Raw genomic sequence first — 23625 nt, forward strand, 5'->3', positions numbered from 1 at the left:
CGCGAGACATGCCAGATTTTTTTAGAAGGTAAATCATCGAAAACACAAATTAAGCAGAGGCACGTAAGTACAACTACTTAGGTTTGATGAAACAATGTATTTATTAACCTTATACATTTTTTAACGATTACTGTAATATACAAACAAAAATTATTTTAAAGTTTTTAAGCTAACTGTAGGGAAATTATCTCGCTATAAAATACAGCGTGCCTCCACATTGCGGAGTATTTCTTGACGCATGCGCAGATGATGATGAGGCAGCGCCGTGGCTTTATTTGAATTCAGTTAGCCACTATCTCTTTCATTCTATAGTTATGATATATCTAGGTTTAAAGAACTGACCTACTTCAACGATTTTTGATAAGGGGTGCAAGAACATATTTCGAGAACCAAAGGGGTGCAGGCAGCAGTAAAGGTTAAGAACCACTGCTCTAGAGTCTTCCTTGAAAACTTCCAATTCGTGGTTAGAAGTGTCCTTTACAGCTATCCCATTCCATCTACTCCAAAGCAAACTGAATGAAAGAGGTGTTGTAGAGAAAGGCCAAGAGGATTTGCAGTTGCGTATATTCAAGCAACCCAAATCCTGTTAGTAAGATTACTAATTGTAATGAAGCCTGAAGATTCAACAGATGAAACAACTTTGGAATTCTAGAAGGAGGAGTTGGAGTCAGAAAGATGAGAAAGTAACTGAGGCACTAGGAATCTGAGAAAAAGGATAGCAGCTGGTCGGGATGGAGAGTCAGTGTCTTTGTTAACACTCATGGCATTATAACATAATAGAAAGACATTAACCAATTTCAGAAAATGCAACAGCGGTTTGTCAGAACTAATTGCTGTTCCTTTAAGAAACAGAAGGGGAAGAGAGTATAAGAATACACAAGTCTCCAGAGCATAAGCATATCACTATGCACAGGAAGCAGAACTCGACAATGACATGGCTTCTGTTTGTACAGCTTCAAAAGACTTCTTTATGTAAGTGGAGAAAAAAAAAACAGATTTTTAAGCTTCTAAATCATTCGTCTTCTAATGACGTCTAATCATTCGTCAAACTAATCCAACTGTGCATCAAGACACTAAAATACTCCCTCCTTTGAAAGGGCTGAGCAACCTGCCTTCAGCAGCACTCCAAGATTAAGGAAGCCAACACTAGTAACATCAACATGAAACTTTTAAAGCTTTCAAAGTACCCTAAAAATTGTCTCCACAGAAGGAACACAATATTACAGTTAATAAGGAGAGTGTGTATACAGGGCGTCCCACAGGATTCTTGGGAATCCACATTTGAGAATGTGTATTTATTCACATGCAAGAAATATTAATGTGGAATTAAGGTAGTAGGCACTCAGTACTGCCCTATTCTCCTGATACCCTTCCAGGACATTTGAGTTTAATTTCCAAAACTTAAATATTGGAGAACCAGGAAATGTTCAAGTTAAAGTCCCCTGTAATGAAGGTTAACATTATGTGAAACAAATAGGCAGCTCTGGACAACCATAAAATACTGAGTTATGTGACACTTCCCACACAACCTTAACTGCCCCCATTCGATTCCTGCTTTAAAGAGTCCATCAGTGACATCACAGGACCTTACTCCTCCCTATACCCTTGCCAGCCACTTGCAAGTATTCCCCAGATCAATGGTGCTGCACAGTGAGGGTCCACTGAACTGGATTGTATGATAAGAAGTTCTGATTTGGAGTTTAGTTGGGCACTGAAAACAGCAGGGTTACTTTTCCCATTCTTATTGCCATCCCCATGCAGGCAGAGTTAACTTTTACCCCTCACATAGTACAGTGTCACCGTAGCTCTCAAAGACCAAATTTTTAAAAAAGAGTGTCCATATTCCTATGTGGTGTATACTGGTCCCTCATTTTATAGTTTGAGTACATGGCTTCCTCATTTTTATTTTTAGAAAATGTACTGTACTATCAAACATTCTAAACTGTACCAGAAAATGATCTGTACAGTAACTCCTCACTTAAAGTTGTCCTGGTTAACGTAGTTTCATTGTTACGTTGCTGATCAATTAGGGAACATGCTCATTTAAAGTTGTGTAAAGCTCTCTTCTAAAGTCGTTTGGCAGCTGCCTGCTTTGTCTACTGCTTGCAGGAAGAGCACCCCATTGCAGCTAGCTGGTGGGGGCTTGGAACCAGGATGGAGCAGCAGCCCCCTATCAGCTCCCCCTCCCTTAAGTTCCCTGTGCAGCAGCTGCCTGCAGTTCAGCTGTGTCCCTCCCCCCACTTCCATGTGCTGCTCCTGCCCTCTGCCTTGGAGCTGCTCCATGAGACTCCTGCTTGCTGTGCGGGGGGTGGGAGTGGAAAAGGAAGAGGAGGGCTAATGTCAGGGTGTCCCCCTCCCCCCTGCTCCTGCACCCACTTACCCCATCTTCCATAGAGCAGGGGGGACAGACCAGGACTCAGGACAGAGGGAGCTTGCAGCAGCTGCCTCAGCAAGCTGATCTAATTAACAAGGCAGTGTACTTAAGGGAAATGCACATATCTCCCTCCATTCCTGCTGCCTTGTGTAGCGAGAGAGAGTTAACCCATGAGGGCTCAGCCAACTGCTAGTTCATCATTTAGCAGTAAGGGAAATATCCCACCCACTGTCTCCTCCACCTCAACCAAGTTTCACAATCATCATCACTGTGTACCAGTATTAAATTGTTTGTTTATACTGTGTGTGTGTGTGTGTGTGTGTAGTCTTTTGTCTAGTGAAAAAAATTTTCCTGGAACCTAACCCCCTTATTTACATTAATTCTTATGGGGAAATTGGATTCGCTTAACATCAGTTTGCTTAAAGTCGCATTTTTCAGGAACATAACTACAACGTTAAGTGAGGAGTTACTGTATTAGAGAAAGGTGGTCAAGACCGAGAACTGCTTTCACTTATAAATTTAGGAACTTTTCTAAAATCCTCCAAGGTTTCCAATACAAATTTTTCATGTGTAGCAGAGGATAGTTTTCTGTCCAAATCCACAGGGATCCATAAAAGCAGTTTTTGAAATACGAGATGCAAAAATAAAGTGTTAGTCATGGGTTTGTAAACCACTTAAACTACCTTAATTTTTTAAAATTCTTCTTGTGTACCTTTGAGTCCCAACTTTTGCCCAGGAAAAACATGTGATTTCTTCACAGACAGAATAGGGAGTAAAGGCAAAGCTTATAATGAAATACCGATTGCAACCATACAGATAGATCTCTTACTGAGTGGATTTACATTAATTTTAATTTTGTGCAACCTCTAATTCAAAAACAGCTGAATCACATTTTTCATGCATTGGCATCTGCCTGCATTCTGCAACAAATCTGTTGTGCTACTAACAACAATAATTACCTAAGCTACACAAAACTAAGTCACTAGGAACAAATCTTGGTCCTTTTGCTCCAAAAATATAGGCATCTACCTCTACTAAGGGATAAAGTTATAGAAAGACCCTTCCAAAGTGCACCAGCCACCAGAGAATAAACTGTTTGCCATAACAATTACAATAAGAACTTTAATAACTTTGTTTAATTTAATTACAATCTATATTCGTTAAATAAAGAATATGCACAAGTTTTCAATGAGATATTACAATGTGGAAAAACTGATGTGATACTAGCAAAAAAAATTTGAGCTAGAAACAGACACTAGTCAAAATTTTTAGATCAGGATAATTTTGTGATGACTTATAACTTTAAAAAAGTGTTCTCAAATTGACTATAAACTTTTCAAAAAGATTCTCTTTTGCTTTCAGAATAAACCTGGAAATTTTCAGGACAAATTAATTTGCTAGCCAAAGTTGGAAGGGCATTAAAAATAGGAGTTTATAATGGAACCTAGTCACAAATGTATATCCCAATCCTTCAAACACAAGTATAATTTTACTCATATTAGTCCCATTGAAGTCAATGGGACTCACATGAGTAAAGTAATTGCAGGATTCATGTCTTAATGGAAGAGAGAATTCTCTTTAAAGGTTGTGTACATGGTACAATTAAAGAATCCATTTACTTAACTGGAAATTTTGAGTGTACAGGGAATGCAGCATCAAGCCCAAATACATTTAAAAAAGTGACCTGAAAGGCATTTTCCCTGATGAGATCTGATTTCAGCATTTTGTGTTCCTTCTAAACAACTGATGACATCATGGACATCTGAAACAGCTGCATTTCCAAAACTACCCTGTGTATTAGTGATGTTCTCAGTTGTTGCAATATGCAGTAAACAAGATCCAAGATGCAGTTGTCAGCAAGAACTGAAGTAGTAACTGATTTTCAACTATTTCAATTGAAAATGTATTTAGGTCTGATCTTGTACTCCTTGTGTACTCCAAACACTATATACACACACACTTAAAAACCATGTGTATAATAATACATATAAAATATTTAATATGTCTGTATATAGTAAGTGCATATATATTTTTTATTTACTGTTGTGCATCTTTTGTTTTCTGGAGAGTTAATTGCTTTATGAAATAGTATGAGAATACAACATTTTAAATGTGGACATCTGCAATAAAACTAAACAATAATTTTACCACTCTGAAGTTTCTGCCTTTTTGTCTGGTTTTGGTTATAGAAAAGTAAGTTCATACAGAAAACCAGTGTGTAACTTATGTAGGACAGCTGGAGAGGGAATAAAGAGTTAACCGCCACTTTTCCCCCAGTATTTTTTTTAAGCAAACATGTGTTCCAATATCGCTGCAATACATTATAGTACCACAGAAATCTTGGGATTAACTAAAGGGCATTTTTTACCCCATCAGTAGAGAGAACCTAGCTGCATCACACACACAATGAATTCTATCTTCAAAGAGGAGGTGGCAAAACATATTAGTCCTGTCCCTTTTCTGATTCACAGAGCAGCACAGAAATGATTCTAGATGGAATGCACTTACTGCCCTCCTGACTAAACTGTTACAGTAGTTGCAGTTTACAGTATGATATCTAATGGTTAGTTCAACATACACACTGTCAAAGAGCCTAACTCCAGCAGATGAGCTGCCAAAGTCACCCTACCTTCAGAGGCAGTCCTTCCTGTAAGCCACTGACAAATGCCACAACATGTTTTGACAGCATTAGCATATGAACCTCTGCCATAAGACTAAAAACAACAAGCATCACTGTAAACTGTATGAGTTAGCAGATGGCTACGGGAAAAACAGTATCAATCAAGTTCAAAATGTCTCATAATGCAGTCATGTGAGTCATTTTGCACCTACAAATGTAATACTATCCAAGAATACTATTTGGTAAACACAAGGTCACTTGCACAGACATTAGTCAAAACCAGATTTTTAATTACTACATATGTATTAAATTCCCAACAAGTGTTCAAAAATACTATTTTGCCTTTTTTTAATTACATAGGTGAAGAGCCACTTTACAATAAATTTAGGAACCAGACTACCAGTCGTCACAGATCTCTAAGAAACTGACTTACTCATTAGTCTCCATTATGTAGCAAATGTCATTGCTGTAGAGATGCAGAGTGCTTAGCAAAGACAGAATGTTATTCATATAGATGTGATACACTGATTAGAGGACTGCAACAGTCGCCATATAAAAATGGCATCATATACATGGCCAGGCAGATCAACAGATCATTCGAAAATATGAAACTGGCTATGTTTTTTAAAATGTACTTACACATTTCTATAATGCCCAAAACACCTCCAACTTTCATCTACACCAGAAAATTTTAGAAAAAATTCCCACTGGTGTTACCACCAGACCCATCATTAGCACCAGTGGGAGCCCTAATATACACAAGGCTCTGGCAGCTCTGTTTTTAACCATTGTAGGGGTTTGTTAACACAGTGGCAAAAATGCTAGTAAATGCCAGAACCTAATCTATGCTAATAATCCCACCAGTAAAGAACCAGCGGGAGCACTGATGCAATTTTTGTTAATGGACTGTTTTATAATACTTAAATACTGCACCTACAAATGTGTTTGCTGCGGAGAAGGGACTGTTAAATTTCAATTTTGAAATTATGCCCTTTTGGAAAGGCAGCACTTCAGTACTTTTGATGTTCATGAGATTCAGTTTCCAGTGCTTTCAAACCAGTGTATTTCAACAGTATAGCTACAATATGGCTAACAGAAGGGCAAGCTGACCCAGAAAGCTCTGCCACCTCTGGGTGGAAAGGTATATGTTTCATTTCCATGCCCATTCAGACCTTGGACTGTGAATAACAAAAAATGGCCCCGGTTTTGATGTGTGTGTATCCAGTAGCATAACTGGACTGAACCCATAAACTCATTTTATGTAATCCAAACATCCATTACTTGGTAACAATAGCTTTTTGTCATCATACACCCAGGATAAATTAATATGGGATTTTTTCCAAAAGCACCTAAGGCTGACATTTTCAAGAGACTAAGGGAATTAGACACTTAAACCCTCTTGAATTTCGAGTGGATTTGGGTCCCTAACTTTTGGGAACGCTGAAAATCCTAGCCTGAGGCACCTTTTGAAACTCATTAACTGTGGGTCCAAAGGATAAAATCTCTTCAAACTTGTTTCCCCTCTCAATACTGCGAAATGGTTACAAATTGAATCAATTTCTTTAACAAGGAAAAGGTGAGGGAGGAAGCAGATTTTCACATCAGGCACTTAAATATATAAAATTAATAGTTTCCCAGTAAACAAATGCCAATGAAACATCCCTCTTTGCCCTTACTTCTTATTCCAAAGTACACTTTGACTGTTTTGTATCATTCATGGTGACACAACATTAGATACATTTGCAGAGGCAAAGAGTATTTTGTGCCAGAGAAGAGATTGAGGTTAAGCTCAACAAGTTACTAACTGGGTCTGTTACGTATTCCCGAGTCTAATTCAGTTTCCCTGAAACATAACCTCTCTTTGGAAAGTAGAACTACTGCCCTATCACAGTCTACTCTCCACACAAAGTATACACAGATGTGCAAGAAGAAACCACTGAACAAAAACCTGTGTGCTACTTTTGGCAGCAATGACTAGTACAAACTTATTCCCAGGAGAGATGGAGCAGTCATGCACAGTTTCTGGCTAAATAACTGAAGGCTTAGTGAGTAACTACCTTCATTAAAGCCCATAAAATCCTTCTTCCACAGAGACTAACAGGCTAAGCAGCCTTGAAATGGGAGTCTAGTCCCTATTGCAATATGAGCCTACAGTGGAAATTGCACCACTTGGGGAGGCAGTAGCAGAAGCTCCCCAGCTTCCCCCAAACAAGAGCAGCAGCTCCCAGAGGCACCAGCATCAGTCCCCGCTACTTTAAAGATAGGATTTAACCTGCAACAATCTAAAACCTGGCTCCAGTCCCAGCTCCTGCTGGTGTCACCTTTATAAATAGCCCTAGACAAAGGTCCCGCTGGCTCGTGGGGGCAGAGGGGGATGAGGGCTGGAATTTAATGGACACAGGACAGACTCATTGTGCAGAGGTTGGGGGCCTCTGCACTGTCACATGCTAAAGAAGATGATCTCCGCTCACAGCCTGAGCTGCTTCCACTGACCTCCCTTCACAGTCTGCAGACTGCTTGGCCCACGGGGACTTCCCCCCACATTAATGTTGAGCAAAAGCTCTGGGGAAATAAAGAGATAGAGGGTAAAAGGCACCCACACCAGTTGGGTACACACATACGGGCAGCAGGTACAGAGGACAGCGGGGCAAACACACACTAGGGGGCAGGTTATAGAGAGAAACCTGGCACCCACATATGCGCATACATACACACATGGAGGCGCAGGGTTAGAGGATAGCCAGGTGCACACACATTGGGGTGGGAGTAATAAAAGGCGGGTGCACACCACCAGTGTGTGTGTGTGTGTGTGTAAATAGACAATAAAGTACACACACCCGAGGGGAGGAGTATTGAGGGCAGGTACACCCCCACCCGCTGGGGGATGTTACTGAGAGTGGGTACACACCCACGGGGAGGAGTATGGAGGACCAGTATACCACTGCAGGAAGGGTTAAGAAGGGTGGGTGCACATAATCCCCAGGGAAGGTACCAAGGGAGGGTGTGTACATGCACATGACCAAAGGCAAGAGAGATACCAGGAACAGACGTACATACACACCCACACACACCCTCGGGGAGGGCAGAGATACCAAGGATAGGTGTGTACACCCCTTGGGGTGGGAGGATACCAAAGGTGGGTGTGTACACACACACACCCTGTGGGTGCCAATGGTGCATGTACACTCACACCTCAGGGGCAACGATGGCATGTGTAAAAACCCAAACACACACCCCAGGGCATTGATGGCATGTGAACAGATATTCGTGCACCAGGGAAGGGGGGACGACACACCAATGGCACGTATACACACACATGCGCATGCCGGGGGTGGGGGGGACGACCGATGGCACATGTACGTACAAACACACACACCGGGGCTAGCGATGGCACATGTACATGCAAACTGACACACCAAGAGTACCAATGGTGTATGTACATGCAGGCATGCATGGACCAGGGTACCAATGGCAGGTGTACATGCTCTCACCAGGGGTACCGATGGCGGGTGTACATGCAGGCACTAGGGTACCAGGCACCGATGGCAGGGGTACATGTACACACACACACACCGGGGGCACTGATGGCGGGGGTGCATACACACACACACGCACACACCCCCATGCCCCGGGGGGCACCGACGGCAGGTGTGAGTACACACACACACACCTATACCCGGGGGCACCGACGGCAGGTGTGTGTATGTATGTATACACACCCATACCCCAGGGACACCGACGGCAGCACACACACCCCCATACCCCTGGGGCACTGACGACGGATGCATGTACACACTCGCACACACCCATACCCCGGGGGCACCGACGGCTGGCGTGTACACACACAACCACACCGACCCCGCAGCCCTCGGGCCGAGCGGGGCGACCGCTCTTCCAATCCCAGCTACCCCGGTCCGGCTTCCCTCGGCGCCCCGCAGGGAGGCGCTGCCTCGGCCCTGCCGGCGGACTCACGTGGAGAGTTTCCTGGTCCAGAAGAGCCCCCCAGGCCACAGCTCCTGCAGCTGCACGGCCCGGCCCAGGTTGCCTTTGATCTGGGCCAGCAGGCGGCTCGCCTCGGCCTCCAGCCGGTCCCCATACGGCAGCAGCTTGTTGTAGGCGATCTCCTTCTGCGGCACGAAGCCCGGCGCCTCCCCGAGCGGCCCGCTCCCGCTCCCGGCCATGGCTGCCGCCGGCGCCGTCCCCCGCTGCTGCTGCTGCCGCCGCCCTCTGCGCCCGGCTCCGTCCTAACGAGTCACACAGCGGCTCCTGGTGACGAAGCAACCAACCGAGCGAACGGCCGCCTCCCGCTCGGGCCAGGTCACTTCCTGCGCGGGGGCGGGGGGAGCGGAAGGGGGGGGGGAGACGGGGGGCTGAGATAGCCAGGAGCCGCGGCAGGGGGCTGAGTGGGGAAGATACTCGGGGAGGGAGGAGCGGGAGAGGCACTTTAGGAGCTTTGGGGCAGGCACTCTGGGGCCTGAGAGGGGCAGGGGAGAGTGGGGCAGGCACTGGGAGCCGAGGGAAGTCAGGGGCGGCACTCTGGGGTCGGGGAGTGTGATAGGGAGCAGTCAAGGTGAGGATTTAAGGAAGGAGGTTAGGAAGAGGCAGAGCTGAAAGGAGCTCTGGAGGGAGAGGCAGAGTTGGGTATCTGAGGGGGTGCCAGGAGTAGAGGCTGAGACAAGTGTGGTGGGGATTGTGCTGGAGAGGCACAAGAGAGAAGGGGCTGAGTCACTGGCTGCCTAGCAGTGCTGACCTGCCCTACAGCTCTGTCCGGTTTGGATTCATTCAAGTCGCTCTGGCTTGTTAGGAAGGATTTTGCTGGGCATTTGAATGAGGCCATTTAAAATTTCACTTAAAAAGAAATCTTCATGCAAATTATCCCACCCTGACAGCCCTTGACACAGAGTGTGGGAGAGGAATACTCATTCCTGCGTCTGTGGCATCCACGCAAATATGGTATTAATGACAGTGTAAAACTGTTACCCTCATCTTTGTGGCAAGTGCGGCTAAAGATAATTTTTCTAATTACAAGCTGTACTGACATTTTGTGCCAGAGCTGAAGGGAAGAAGGGGATGGCATTTTGACTGAATTATCACACAAAGTATCTTTTTAAGAGATTTTAATTCCAACCAATATAAAGAGACAACTAAACATGAAATATGCTAATTTGAGGACAATCTTGCTATTGAAGAAATCAGCATCAGACATTGTAGGACTGCAGGATCCATTCACAGTCTGTAGTAACTATATATATAGTGAGAGAGAGAGCTGTGCAGTTGTCTTAACTAAGATTAAATGCTCAAGAGGTGTAATCACCTAAAATGTGACTATGCTAGTAGTGGTGGGATTTCACCAGTGTAAGAATCAATAGTGCTATGCAGCCACACTGATTATCCCATTCTGGGTGGATTTGTACCCCATGCTTACACATAGCACTTTAATCAACAATTGCAATTTCATGACCCTCTAGGTATCTGGTCTGCAAGTTCTCAGCACAGCTCCCTGAAGCAATGGCTTGTGGGACATTTCAAAAGGCTTCTGTGTGCTCAAGGGAATTGTGGGAAAAGGGGGAACCATCCATGTAAGTACCTAAATAAGACTGATTTTCAGAAATGTCAAGTGCCTGTAACGCCAACTGATGTTCAAAATCCACTTTTTGTGGCTTCATGGTTTACCAAAATGCAATTTAGCAAGTTTACCCTGATGTGAGGGCCAAAGTCACATTTGTCCTCCAACTTCTGTGAAATTGTTGGGGTTCAAAGGGAAATTAAATATTGGTGTTTCCCAGAAAGTATGAATTTTAAATAGGAATTGGGCATCCAAATCCATTAGGCATCTTTGACTTATAGTGTCCTTGGGCTATTCACTGACAATTCAAAAATCCTGGCTAACAGTTCATACAACCTCACAGGAGATTTTTCTGACAGACTTTGATCAAGTCCCCCGAAATAAAAGAGGTTGAAATAATTTTGTTTTTTATTAAGAAAAAATAAAAAGCAAGTCTGGCATTAGGAGACACAAAATGGGTTGGATTAGACATTGATCTGCTGTGATAGGTGTTGTCACAGCATAAAATGGTCCTTTCAGGGTAGTTGGGCTCAGCCTTACTTTTCCCAGGTGATGGATTTGGGCTGGTGGTTGGTCAGGTGACCAATCATCATGGGGAATGGGGGTGCTTCCTATAAGAGGAAGCCTGCTAAGTTAGAAGGAAAATCAAATAAAATTAATTTTAAAATAGTTTCTTTAGGAGGCACTGGTATAGTAAAGAGCTGGAGAAGGTCTTTCCAAAGCGAGAGGCCTGGAGTGGGACCAGCTGAGATCTCTTGTTCAAAGGTTCTGAGAGAGAGTAAGAAAGAGAGTGATGGTCCTTGCAGCTCTGATACAAGGGTAGTTGAAGGAACCCTAATACAAAGGGAATTAGGAGGCCTTGAGAAAGGGTTGATCCAAGAGGAGGTAGCATAGCCTGAACAGGATAGTATGAACAGTTGAAGGAGTTGACATTCACGCTTGCTTAGGGGCATGGGCTTGGGGTTCCAGCTAGGGTATGAGGAGAAAGTCCCATTTCTGTTGTCAATAGAGCAAATGGACTGCTGAGCCCAAGGGGGGTCTAGAAAAGTACTTATATAGCCCCCTGAGGACAAAAGCATTGTGTGGACTTGAGGTTTGATCCAGATGTCCTAAGGGGACACCAAGTATGAATTCATTGGATGTCGGTCTTATTTTGTGGGACTTCTGGTTCCATTTCTCCCTGTGTCCCTTCCTTCCCCCCTGCGCTGAAGTAGGGGTGGACTTTCTAATTTGGTTGGAGAGCTAACTCTACAAGAAACATGAGAATTGGCCTATCCAAGAGTGGCAGATTGAAGCGCTAGAAGACCTGCAGAGAATGAGACAGTGAGTTAACTAGAGTGAAGAAATTGAGGCAGCAGTAGGGGTCTAATGTCAGATCAAGTAAGATTCCGTTACAGAGGTCCCATTTCATTATTAACTTCTTCAGTCATTAAAGTGGAGTTCAGAAGGTGCCTGATTCTGCCACTGACTTAATGAGTGTAGTTTGAAGCTTATGTTGAGTGTATGACAAAAGTAACTGTTAGCTGTTACAGCTAGTTGTCTCCTAAATATACACCTCTACCCTGATATAACACGACCCGATATAACACGAATTCGGATATAACGCGGTAAAGCAGTGCTCCGGGCGGGCGGGGCTGCGCACTCAGGCGGATCAAAGCAAGTTCGATATAATGCGGTTTCACCTATAACACGGTAAGATTTTTTGGTTCTGAAGGACAGCGTTATATCAGAGTAGAGGTATAATTAATTGAAATTCCTTTCAAGAATTACATAATTACCAGGCAGCAACTGCAGACTGATTAGATTTAAAGCTACTACTAAAGGTAAATTCAATTTTCTGATCTTTACATTTGTACTAGTTCTGCTTATAAAGGAAAATAGATGGGTCTGAATGCTGAAACAATGAGCAACAATTGTATAGCTATTGATACTGGAAATAATGCAATAGACAACCTTAATTAAACATAAAATAAACAAAGACTATGATACTCAGAGATTGCTGTTTAATTTTCCAGAAGAAAAAAATCACACCAAATCCCTTCCTGACTCTTTCAGCATTGTAAATTTATATCTACTAACACTCCACAATAATAAAACAAATAGGTGCAGCAAGAAATGGTGTGCGTCATGTTCACATATGTATCTGTGACCAAAGAGGAAAACTCTACTGGTTTGGCAAGGTCAAAAAAATCAATGCAGGCACTGTTAGTTTCTTTTAGAGAGAACTACAGACCTATCAGTACTGTCACACTTTTCAAAGCATGCCTGTTGCTATAATCATAAGTATATAGGTCAACACTTTCAGACATGAGTGCCTAAAAGTAGGCATCTAAATCCATATTTATGGAAGTTCAGGGTGCTCATCACCTCTGAAAATCAGACCACTTTATTAGGTGCTTAAATTATAGGTGGAACTGATAACAATGGCTACAGTTAAGACTACCTAACACTTTCTGTTATAAGACCATCTTTTCAGTTGCTTATAACTTTTCCAACTTTAACCATTTGGGCTGAAATTTTCCATGCTTATTTTCTGCCTTAAGAGAATTTCTTTTAAAAAGCTTCAGTAAAAATGTCTTGTCCACTTCAGGGAATGAGGTGAGGATAAAAAATATTTTTGCCACTTTTAAAATAAATTTTCAACCATTTATTTGAAGAGCTCTAGTGCCTCTGGGGCTTGGGGGTGGGGGGAGAGTGGGATCAGAAGTATCCCCACATGAGGCAGTCCTGTGCTTAAAGGTGTGGTTTCTACCAGAAAGAGCAGAAGAGAGTGATACTAAACAAACCAAGTGATTTATTTCTTTTCACTATTAAAAATACTTAATTATTAAAATTTGCTTCTCTTTAGTCATGGTATGTCTACTTAGTAAAAACCTCCTGTGACTAAAATAATGTGTGTGGTGGGGAGTCACATCTCTGAACTGGTATTAAGAGAAAATTAATATTCCATCTACCATTCTTTGTTTCTCTGGCTTGTAATTTGTAGTAATTTTTGGTAGAAAATGGGTTGGTGTTCACCATATTAACACATTCCTTTCTCTCACACAAGATCTTGATTCTATTCAGTAAAGGCCAGTATTACCTATAGACATCAGCCAACTCAATATACACATTACTACAAAACAAGTGGTAAGCCTTGTCTATTCTAGAAAAATAACACACTGCTGAAAAAGGAAGACATCAAAGGATGCAGCTGAATACCATGGTGCTAACACAGTATCGCTGCAAGTTTAGACAAAGACAAATGGTGTTCTATACTGAAACTGAAGTTAAAAGCTGCATTCTAATGTTTAAGTATGAATCTAGTTAAAATGTAATTAGGTATTTTAAGAACTCTGTGAAGTTTAAAAATTAAAATGGTTCCTTTATGTCTCACTATCCAATTTTGATACTCTCCGTAGGAAACCCAAAACCGCAAGCCACTGATGCCTGTCTGCTTCAGCAAGAGTGAGTTTTGCTGGGGCTTAAACTGTGTCAGCTTTTTGCCACACCAGTCTGTCCACCTCATCAGCAAACTTGAGATTTTGCCCATCTTCAGCTTACCTTGCAGGTAACATACAGTGAACCCTAGTTCCTGAATTCCCCAGAGATATATCTCTGCAGTGTCCAGTCCCTCTCACTGGACACTCACAGAAATTAAGTTTGCTGCCTCCAAAGAGGCAATGCACACACCAGCCTGTTAAGTTAGCTGAGGATGAACTCTTGACTTCAGTATAGCAGCACTGAGATGGTTTACATAAAACTAAGAATGTTTATTAATAAAGAACATAGATGTAAGTGATACTAAGCAAGAGTAAAAGAGGCAGATATGGTTACAAACAAAACAAAGTAAAACATGCTTTCTAGTGTCCAAGACTTAACTTTAGCAAGCTAGTATCTTTGCCTAAACAGCTTTCTCACTTATATAAAGTTACCAACATCTCTAGCCCTTCTAGCAAGAGGATCCAATGTTCACAGAATTAGAGGTGCTGTCCCTTTTGTTCCCGAAGTGATGAGTAACTAAAATGTCTTTTTGCTCCCCTTATATTTCCCAAAGTTCACTGTCTTTGCTTCAAGAGTCAGAAAGATCCCCTGGGGGTTCAGACTTCAGTGCCCCCCCCATCACTGTGCTCACCAAGATGTTTCCTCCACCACTCATTTGTTGGATTTCTTTTTTTACCTTATATGTAAATGTACTTTCATTGTCCTCTGCCTTTGATCAAGCCAGGCAGCCAGGTAATTCCACATTCCTTTGTCTATGGCAAGCTTGGTTTATTCACTGCCGTCAAAACGTATTTCCAGCATACATACATAACTCTTTCAACATACATCACACAATGATATTCATGGTCAGTGTGTCACCAGTTTTTATACCACCTTACAAAACATTGTCTAAATATTCTGACAAGTGTGTTGAGCGTGTTAGGCCTGATATGAGTTACAGTATAGTGGGCGTTCTACCAGTTGGCACTGAGGGACTTGGTGCCACACCAATTAAATTACATAATATGACAATCAGGAATATAGGTAGATTGTGACTGGTTTATGCAAGAAGCAGTTTTCAGCGCAAGATAGTGTTTATGACATTTGAAAACTAGACATGATTTACTCTCAATGTTTGGATTTGAACTATAATTTTGATTACATTTTTGCTATTGGCAGGTATTTTCAAGTTAATTTTAAAATTGTATGCTGTTACTTCAAATCAACAATATCACTCTAAATAGCTGTCTTTGAAACTAGAATTAAACATTATTTTATCTATTGTACATCAACATACAAAACATTGCTAGCACCAAAACATAGAAATTCTGGTACAAATTAATTTGCCTTCTTGGCACTAACAAATGTGATCAATATTATTCAGAAAACTTGAAATAGGTAAAACAGCAGTTTTAGACAACAATAATTCTAATTCCATTTCCATATGAGCGCACACTGTGTTTTGCACAGTCTATCCATTTTAAATACATTGATTAATTAACTGTTAGAATTGTTTGGTTTTTCCCTCCTTTCCAAAAAGGAAATAATATTAACCTTTTTTCCCTAGTGTGCTGACATTAAACTGTTTAAAAAAGCAAACCGATACATTCTGTAGAAATGTTTTACAGAGTCAAAAATAAATCCATGCTTCAGGTTTGTAATATGTCTGGCTGCAGTTGGCACGTAAAAGCACATTTGGTTCCTGAGTCATATGATGGCTAGTATTCCGAGCTGAGGATCCATCTGCACTGCTTGCATCAACAGCTCTTATTAAGTGGGAGGAATATCAATTGAGAGCACTTTAAATACGGTGCCACCTGTCATCTTTGGCTTTAAATCTTGAGAACAAATTATGAATCCAAGTTAAGTGTTTTAGCTGTGAAGGAAATGCAGTCCCTTCATTCATGAGAAATTTCAAATTTTACCATTGGCTTATATCACATCACCCACTATTCACACATTCCTTTGTTGAATGACTTGCTGCCTTAGATCAACTAACAGTAGCATTGTCAACACCCTGCATTTAGGAAACTTGTCCCTGAGCCTAAAACATGACTATGATCTCAATCTGAAGCAACCAGCTTTCCCCACAGAGAATTTTTGTCCAGTGTCCAATCTCCCTTTCTAGAATAAGGTAAATGTAAAAATTGGTGATAGGTAAACTACCAAATATTTGGCAATTTGGATAAGCACCCTAAAATATGTGGGCTTATTGTATATGAACCACCAGGCCTCCTCCTCTGACTGGTAATCTGACTACTGTACCTCAGAAGCCCCTCTCCAAAAAAAAAAAAAAGGCACAAGAGAGTATTTTGCTTTTTGATGCTCTCAAAATAGTTGGTCCCCAGAGTTTCCACCATTCCTTTCCCCTCCACCAATAAAAAAACAAATATATCACAAATCAAGAGCTCCAATAATCATTTATAACAAGGTGTAAATTTAAGCAGTATACCAGTATATCCCTGTGTGGACACTCATTCCATTAGATGCACCTTTCTTCAATTTAGCTTATATCATTTGGGAAGGGATTCGAACTAAACCAAAAAAAGCCACTCATTCTGGAATAAGAATTTCCACTGATGGGGTTATTCCTATATAACTGGTAGAACTTTCCTTTGTAAACAAGGCTGAAAGCATGCATGTCACACTGCCATCTTCAGCTTCACACTCTTGCTGGTTCTGTTTATCTGAATTTGCTGAAGATTAAATTTGACAAGAACTCTGTGATTAAATAAAATAGATCACAAGATTCTCCTCAATTTCAATCCCTTCCCAGCTAACTGGAGTTAACAGGGGAGTGGAGAAATTACACTGACATATCAAGTACAGATCTACATCCACTACACCTAGAAAACAAGACCAGAGTCATTGGTGTAACTCCACTGAAATCAATTGTTACATCAGGATTTAATTTCTCTCTCCAAATTCTGGGTTTTTTTTAAATAGACTTCCTGACTATTAGCTGTGATTTAAAAAGTGAAATTCTTTCAGAAGATAGATCAGAACTGGATTCTGACACTGTGCTCGCTCACTCTCTCCATTCATGAACCTCCCAGAGACATCACTGGGAAATTTTTGTGCCTGGAGAGACAAAATATGGGAACTGAGCCCCACTAGGTGAGTTTTGCAGCTGAATTTTTGCCAAATAACTGCTGCCACTACCGAATTATAGGGGCTGATTTCAAAAATCACATATGTTTCTCTGATATAAAATAAGCCCTCCAAGTTTAGGGAAAGAGGTGTCACATTTTTTAGCTTTTCAGCACTGAGAGGTTGGTTGCCTTTATGTCCCATCCACTTACCAGACAGAAAGCAGCTGCAGGAAAGCATGTGATGGAAAGGACCTTGCCAAGGCCAATTCTAGGGATTCTGCTGTGCTAAGAAATCCAGGAAATATAGTCACTACTCAGCCTGCTGTCACTCACATAAAAATGATAATTAAATATTTTGCTGTTTCATGCAACTGCACTTTTTTGCCAATAAAGTAGAACTGGTTGTGGACCTGTTCAACCTTAATTGCATGGCTAACTACAACTCTTCTATGTCTCTCTCTCTCTCTATCCACCCCCCACAAGCAATGTATGTATTTGCCAGACCTTTACAGGCAGTTCTCACTTCCCTGGTTCGTGTATTTGCTCATCTTCCAATTACCTACAATAGGACTCCTTTAGCACTTCAGTAAAAAAGCTCCAACTACCTTCCAGGAGGATTATTTACAGACAGCAGCTAACTTGAAACTATTAAAGGACAAATTGTGAAATCCTTGATATTAGGGCTGTCAAGTGATTAAAAACAGTAATCGCGATTAATCGCACTGTTAAATAATAATAGAATACCATGTATTTAAATATTTTTGGATGTTTTCTACATTTTCAAATATTGATTTCACTTACAACACAGAATACAAAGTGTACAGTGCTCACTTTATATTTATTTTTTATTACAAATATTTATACTGTAAAAAATAAAAGAAATAATATTTTTCAATTCACCTAATACAAGGACTGTAGTGCAATCTCTTTTTCATTAAATATCTACATATTGTGATAGACCCAGACCAGTGGGGTACAGGAGTCTGGTAGAGGGCAAATATACTGGTCACTGGATGAGTAGTTTTCTGTTCCCTGAGTGACCAGAGAAGGGGCTGCACTAAAGTAATCAGGAACCTGCTAGAACCAGTTAAGACAGGCAGGCTAATTAGGACACCTGGAGCCAATTAAGAAGAAACTTCTAGAATCAATTAAGGCAGGCTAATCAGGGCACCTGGGTTTTAAAAAGGAGCTCACTTCAGTTTGTGGTGTGACTGTGAGGAGTTGGGAGTAAGAGGTGTAAGGAGTTGAGAGTGAGAGGGTATGCTGCTGGAGGACTGAGGAGCACAAGCATTATCAGACACCAGGAGGAAGGTCCTGTGGTGAGAATAAGGAAGGTGTTTGGAGGAGGCCATGGGGAAGTAGCCCAGGGAGTTGTAGCTGTCATGCAGCTGTTACAGGAGGCACTATAGACAGCTGCAGTCCACAGGGCTATGGGCTGGAAGCTGGAGTAGAGGGTGGGCCTGGGTTCCCCCCAAACCTCCCAATTGACCTGGACTGTGGGTTCTCCCAGAGGGGAAGGTCTCTGGGCTGTTCTCCAACCCACATGGGGAATCTCTGAGGCAAGAAAATCTGCCAATAAGTGCAGGACCCACCAAGATAGAGGAGGAACTTTGTCATAATATATAGAATTATATACAAAAAATAACTGCATTTAAAAACAAAACAATGTAAAATGTTTAGAGCCTTCAAGTCCACTCAGTCCTACTTCTTGTTCAGCCATTCTCTAAGACAATCAAATTTGTTTACATTGCAGGAGATAATGCTGCCCACTTCTTGTTTACAATGTCACCTGAAAATGAGAACTAGTGTTCACATGGCACTGTTATATCTGGCATCACAAGATACTTACATGCCAGATGCAGTAAAGATTCATATGTCCCTTCCTGTTTCAACCACCACTCCTGAGGACATGCGTCCATGCTGATGATGAGTTCTGCTCAATAACAATCCAAACCAGAGTCATATGCCACTAGCAGAAGGTTGATTTTCTTTTTTGGTGGTTCGGGTTCTGTAGTTTCTGCATCGGAGTATTGCTCTTTTAAGACTTCTGAAAGCATGTTCCACACCTCATCCCTCTCAGATTTTTGGAAGGCACTTCAGATTCTTAAACCTTGGGTCAGGTACTGTAGCTATCTTTAGAAATCTCACATTGGTACCTTCTTTGCATTTTGTCAAATCTGCAGTGAAAGTGTTCTTAAAATGAACAACATGTGCTGTGTCATCATCCGAGATTGCAATAATATGAAATGTATGTCAGAATGCGGGTAAAACAGAGAAAGAGACATACAATTCTCCTCCAAGGAGTTCAGTCACAAATTATTTAACACATTTTTTTTTTAAACGAGTGTCATCAGCATGGAAGCATGTCCTCTGGAATGGTGGCCAAAGCATGAAGGGGCATACAAATTTTTAGCATATCTGGCATGTAAATACCTTGCAATGCTGGCTACAAAAGTGCCATGCGAACACCTGTTCTCATTTTCAGGTGATCTTGTAAATAAGAAGCAGGCAGCATACCTTCTGTAAATGTAAACAAACTTGTTTTTCTTAGAGATTGGCTGAACAAGAAGTAGGACTGAGTGGACTTGTTGGCTCTAAAGTTTTACATTGTTTTGTTTTTGAATGCAGTTATGTAACAAAAAGAAATCTGCATTTGTAAGTTGCACTTTCATGATAAAGAGATTGCACCACAGTACTGGTATGAGGTGAATTGAAAAATACTATTTCTTTTTTCAGAGTTTTTTTATCATTTTTACAGTGCAAATATTTGTAATAAAAATAATATAAAGTGACCACTGTACACTTTGTATTCGGTGTTGTAATTAAAATCAATATATTTGAAAATGTAGAAAACATCCAAAATATTTAATAAATTTCATTTGATATTCTATTGTTTAACAGTGCAATTGAAACTGCAATTAATCGCTGTGACAGGGCGTATCAGCCCCTCATTGGTACGGTGGGGGTTAATCCTTCCCTCCTAGCAGAGGAAGCCCCATCCTTGAGGTTCTGCTGGGCATACTCCACCTGGAACTCGGGTATAAAAGCCTGCAGAACTGCTCAGTCAGGGCTGACTGCCGAGGAGGAAGGACACTTGTCAGGGGCTCCATCCCAGGAGCCGTTACAGCCCTTACCTACAAGAGCTGACGCAGGAGTACCGGCATCAACGGCGAGCACTTCCGGGATCGATCCGGGATTGATTTATCGCGTCTAGACAAGACGCGATAAATCGATCCCAGAAGATCGATTGCTTACTGACAGACCTGGAGGTGAGTATAGACCTACCCTAAGAATGTAGGACTAAAAGTATAAAAAGAAAGTAACCATTCAAGTGTAGAGGAGTTTATGCTCATTTCATAGTCTCACTGAAGGTTGAAAACCTGTCTCTTTGAGGGGGTTGGCTGACTTTGAATATCGGCTGCTGTTATTTTTAATTGGCTCAACCCTGTTGTGGGCTGGCCTTGGTAGCACCTTCAGTTCACGAATAGGGAATCTGCTTAATGCACATGCAGCAAGGTTGTAATTACTACTGTCCTTGTGGTGGGAAACTCTCAGAACATCTTGAAAGATAGAGTTTAACTCTTTTATTCAGTCCATTTTCTGCAATATCCCTTTAGTTCCATCAGGGTTCAATAGGAGCTGAAATTCTGTTTCAAATGAGTCCAAACACTAATGTTTTCTATAAAGGTCTTTCAGCTCTCAAAATAGTCTTTTTAAACTCAAAGATTTTGAAAGTCTTTACACTTAAAGAAGCTATCATCTTTTTTCTTTTTAGTAATCTTTGGAAAGTTCTTGTCTTGCTGAGTTTGAGGTGTTGCTTAGGCACTGTCAGATAACTAATGAACTTCAATATTTTTACACTCAAATGTCTTCTTACATTAGTAACCAGTTTAGAATCAAATGATCTTGCTATAGTTGGACATCAAACATCTTACTATTCATATAACAATGAGGCAATTCTTATATGAATGCTTTCATTTAGATACAGAATATTTGTAAATATCCATCTCAAAAGAAGCTATACTCTTGTAAGCATTTGAGGGACAACAAAAAGCTTTCACATTTAAGTGGAAACATGAATTAGAAGTGTCAAGAAAACATTCCTTGACCAAAAATGTTCCCCTTAACCTTTGAAGAATGAAGACTTTAGAGGGTTTATCAGTTTCAATAAGAATATTTCCAGAATTCTTCACGTGGGCTTAAACTAGTGGTTTTTCTCTTTGCTAAGAGAGGAGGGGTAAAAGAATCCCACTTTTAAGAATTTATATTAGTTGATAGCTCTGAGAGCATAAGAATAGCCGAAGTGGGTCAGAACAAAGGTCCCTCCAGCCCAGTATCCTGTCTCCCGACAGTGGCCAATGCCAGGTGCCCCAGAGGGAGTGAACCTAACAGGTAATGATCAAGTGATCTCTCTCCTGCCATCCATCACCACCCTCTGACAAACAGAGGCTAGGGACACCATTCCTTACCCATCCTGGCTAATAGCCAGTAATGGACTTAACCTCCATGAATTTATCCAGTTCTCTTTTAAACTCTGTTATAGTCCTAGCCTTCACAACCACCTCAGGCAAGGAGTTCCACAAGTTGACTGTGCACTGTGTGAAGAAGAACTTCCTTTTATTTGTTTTAAACCTGCTGCCCATTCATTTCATGTGGTGGCCCCTCGTTCATATATTATGGGAACAAGTAAATAACTTTTCCTTATTCACTTTCTTTCTCCACACCACTCATGATTTTATATACTTCTATTATATCCCCCCTTAGTCTCCTCTTTTCCAAGCTGAAAAGTCCTAGCCTCTTTAATCTCCCCTCATATGGGACCCGTTCCAAACCCCTAATCATTTTTAGTTGCCCTTCTCTGAACCTTTACTAATGCCAGTATATCTTTTTTCAGATGAAGAGACCACATCTGTACGCAGTATTCGAGATGTGGGCGTACCATGGATTTATATAAGGGCAATAAGATATTTTCTGTCTCATTCTCTATCCCCTTTTTAATGATTCCTAACATCCTGTTTGCTTTTTTGACTGCCACTGCACACTGCGTGGACGTCTTCAGAGAACTATCCACGATGACGCCAAGATCTTTTTCCTGATTAGTTGTAGCTAAATTAGCCCCCATCATAGTGTATGTATAGTTGGGGTTATTTTTCCCAATGTGCATTACTTTACTTTTATCCACATAAAATTTCATTTGCCATGTTGTTGCCCAATCACTTAGTTTTGTGAGATCTTTTTGAAGTTCTTCACAGTCTGCTTTTTGAGCAGTTTAGTATCATCTGCAAACTTTGCCATCTTACTGTTTACCCCTTTCTCCAGATCATTTATGAATAAGTTGAATAGGATTGGTCCTAGGACTGACTCTTGGGGAACACCACTAGTTACCCCCTCTCCATTCTGAAAATTTACCATTTATTCCTACCTTTTGTTCCCTGTCGTTTAACCAGTTCTCAATCCATGAAAGGATTTTCCCTCTTATCTCATGACAACTTAATTTACGTAAGAGCCTTTGATGAGGGACCTTGTCAAAGGCTTTCTGGAAATCTAAGTAACTATGCCCACTGGATCCCCCTTGTCCACATGTTTGTTGACCCCTTCAAAGAACTCTAATAGATTAGTAAGACATGATTTCCCTTTACAGAAACCGTGTTGACTTTTGCCCATCAATTTATGTTCTTCTATGTGTCTGACAATTTTATTCTTTGATTGTTTCAACTAATTTGCCCGGTACTGATGTTAGACTTACCAGTCTGTAATTGCCGGGATCACCTCTAGAGCCCTTTTTAAATATTGGTGTTACATTAGCTATCTTCCAGTCATTGGGTACAGAAGCCGATTTAAAGGACAGGTTAGAAACCATACTTAGTAGTTCCACAATTTCACATTTGAGTTCTTTCAGAACTCTTGGGTGAATGCCATCTGGTCCAGGTGACTTGTTACTGTGAAGTTTATCAATTAATTCCAAAACCTCCTCTAGTGACACTTTAATCTGTGACAATTCCTCAGATTTGTCACCTACAAAAGCCGGCTCAGGTTTGGGAATCTCCCATAGACTCATAGACTCATAGACTTTAAGGTCAGAAGGGACCATTATGATCATCTGGTCTGACCCCCTGCATGCTGCAGGCCATAAAACCGTCCCTACCCCTTCCCTGGACTCTGCTGTTGAAGTCCCCAATCCTGTTTTAGGTGACTTCAATTGGCAGAAACCCTCCTGCTAGAGATCCCTGCCCCATGCTGCGGAGGAAGGCGAAAAACCTCCAGAGGCTCAGCCAATCTGCCCTGGAGGAAAATTCCTTCCCGACCCCAAATATGGCGATCAGTAAGACCCCGAGCATATAGGCAAGAGTCTCCAGCCTGACCCCTGTCGGCCATTATACAATTTACCTACCATTTCTTGGTTTTCCTTGACTACTATGTTTTACCATTAAACCATTCCCTCCATAAATTTATCTAACTTAATCTTAAAACCAGACAGGTCCGTCGCCCCCACCGTTTCCCTCGGAAGGCC

General features: G+C 41.4%; 1 protein-coding gene and 1 long non-coding RNA gene across 3 annotated transcripts in view; one reads left to right on the forward strand and one right to left on the reverse strand.

Moving 5' to 3' along the window:
* PSME4 (proteasome activator subunit 4) overlaps nt 1-9245 on the reverse strand; it is a 214173-nt gene extending 204928 nt beyond the window's left edge. For both annotated transcript variants that reach the window (XM_034764386.1, XM_034764385.1), the window contains exon 1: nt 8967-9245. In XM_034764386.1, coding sequence (XP_034620277.1) covers nt 8967-9175 — 209 coding nt within the window. In that variant the 5' untranslated portion in view covers nt 9176-9245. The remainder of the gene's footprint in view (nt 1-8966) is intronic.
* Nucleotides 9246-9534: 289 nt separating this feature from the next.
* Nucleotides 9535-23625, forward strand: part of LOC117875576 — a 30079-nt gene continuing 15988 nt past the window's right edge. The window contains exons 1-2 of the long non-coding RNA XR_004645283.1: nt 9535-9947; nt 10463-10573. This is a non-coding gene — a long non-coding RNA (uncharacterized LOC117875576). The remainder of the gene's footprint in view (nt 9948-10462; nt 10574-23625) is intronic.

The sequence above is a fragment of the Trachemys scripta genome, chromosome 3 (assembly GCF_013100865.1).
Source record: "Trachemys scripta elegans isolate TJP31775 chromosome 3, CAS_Tse_1.0, whole genome shotgun sequence".
Taxonomy (NCBI): Eukaryota; Metazoa; Chordata; order Testudines; family Emydidae; genus Trachemys; species Trachemys scripta.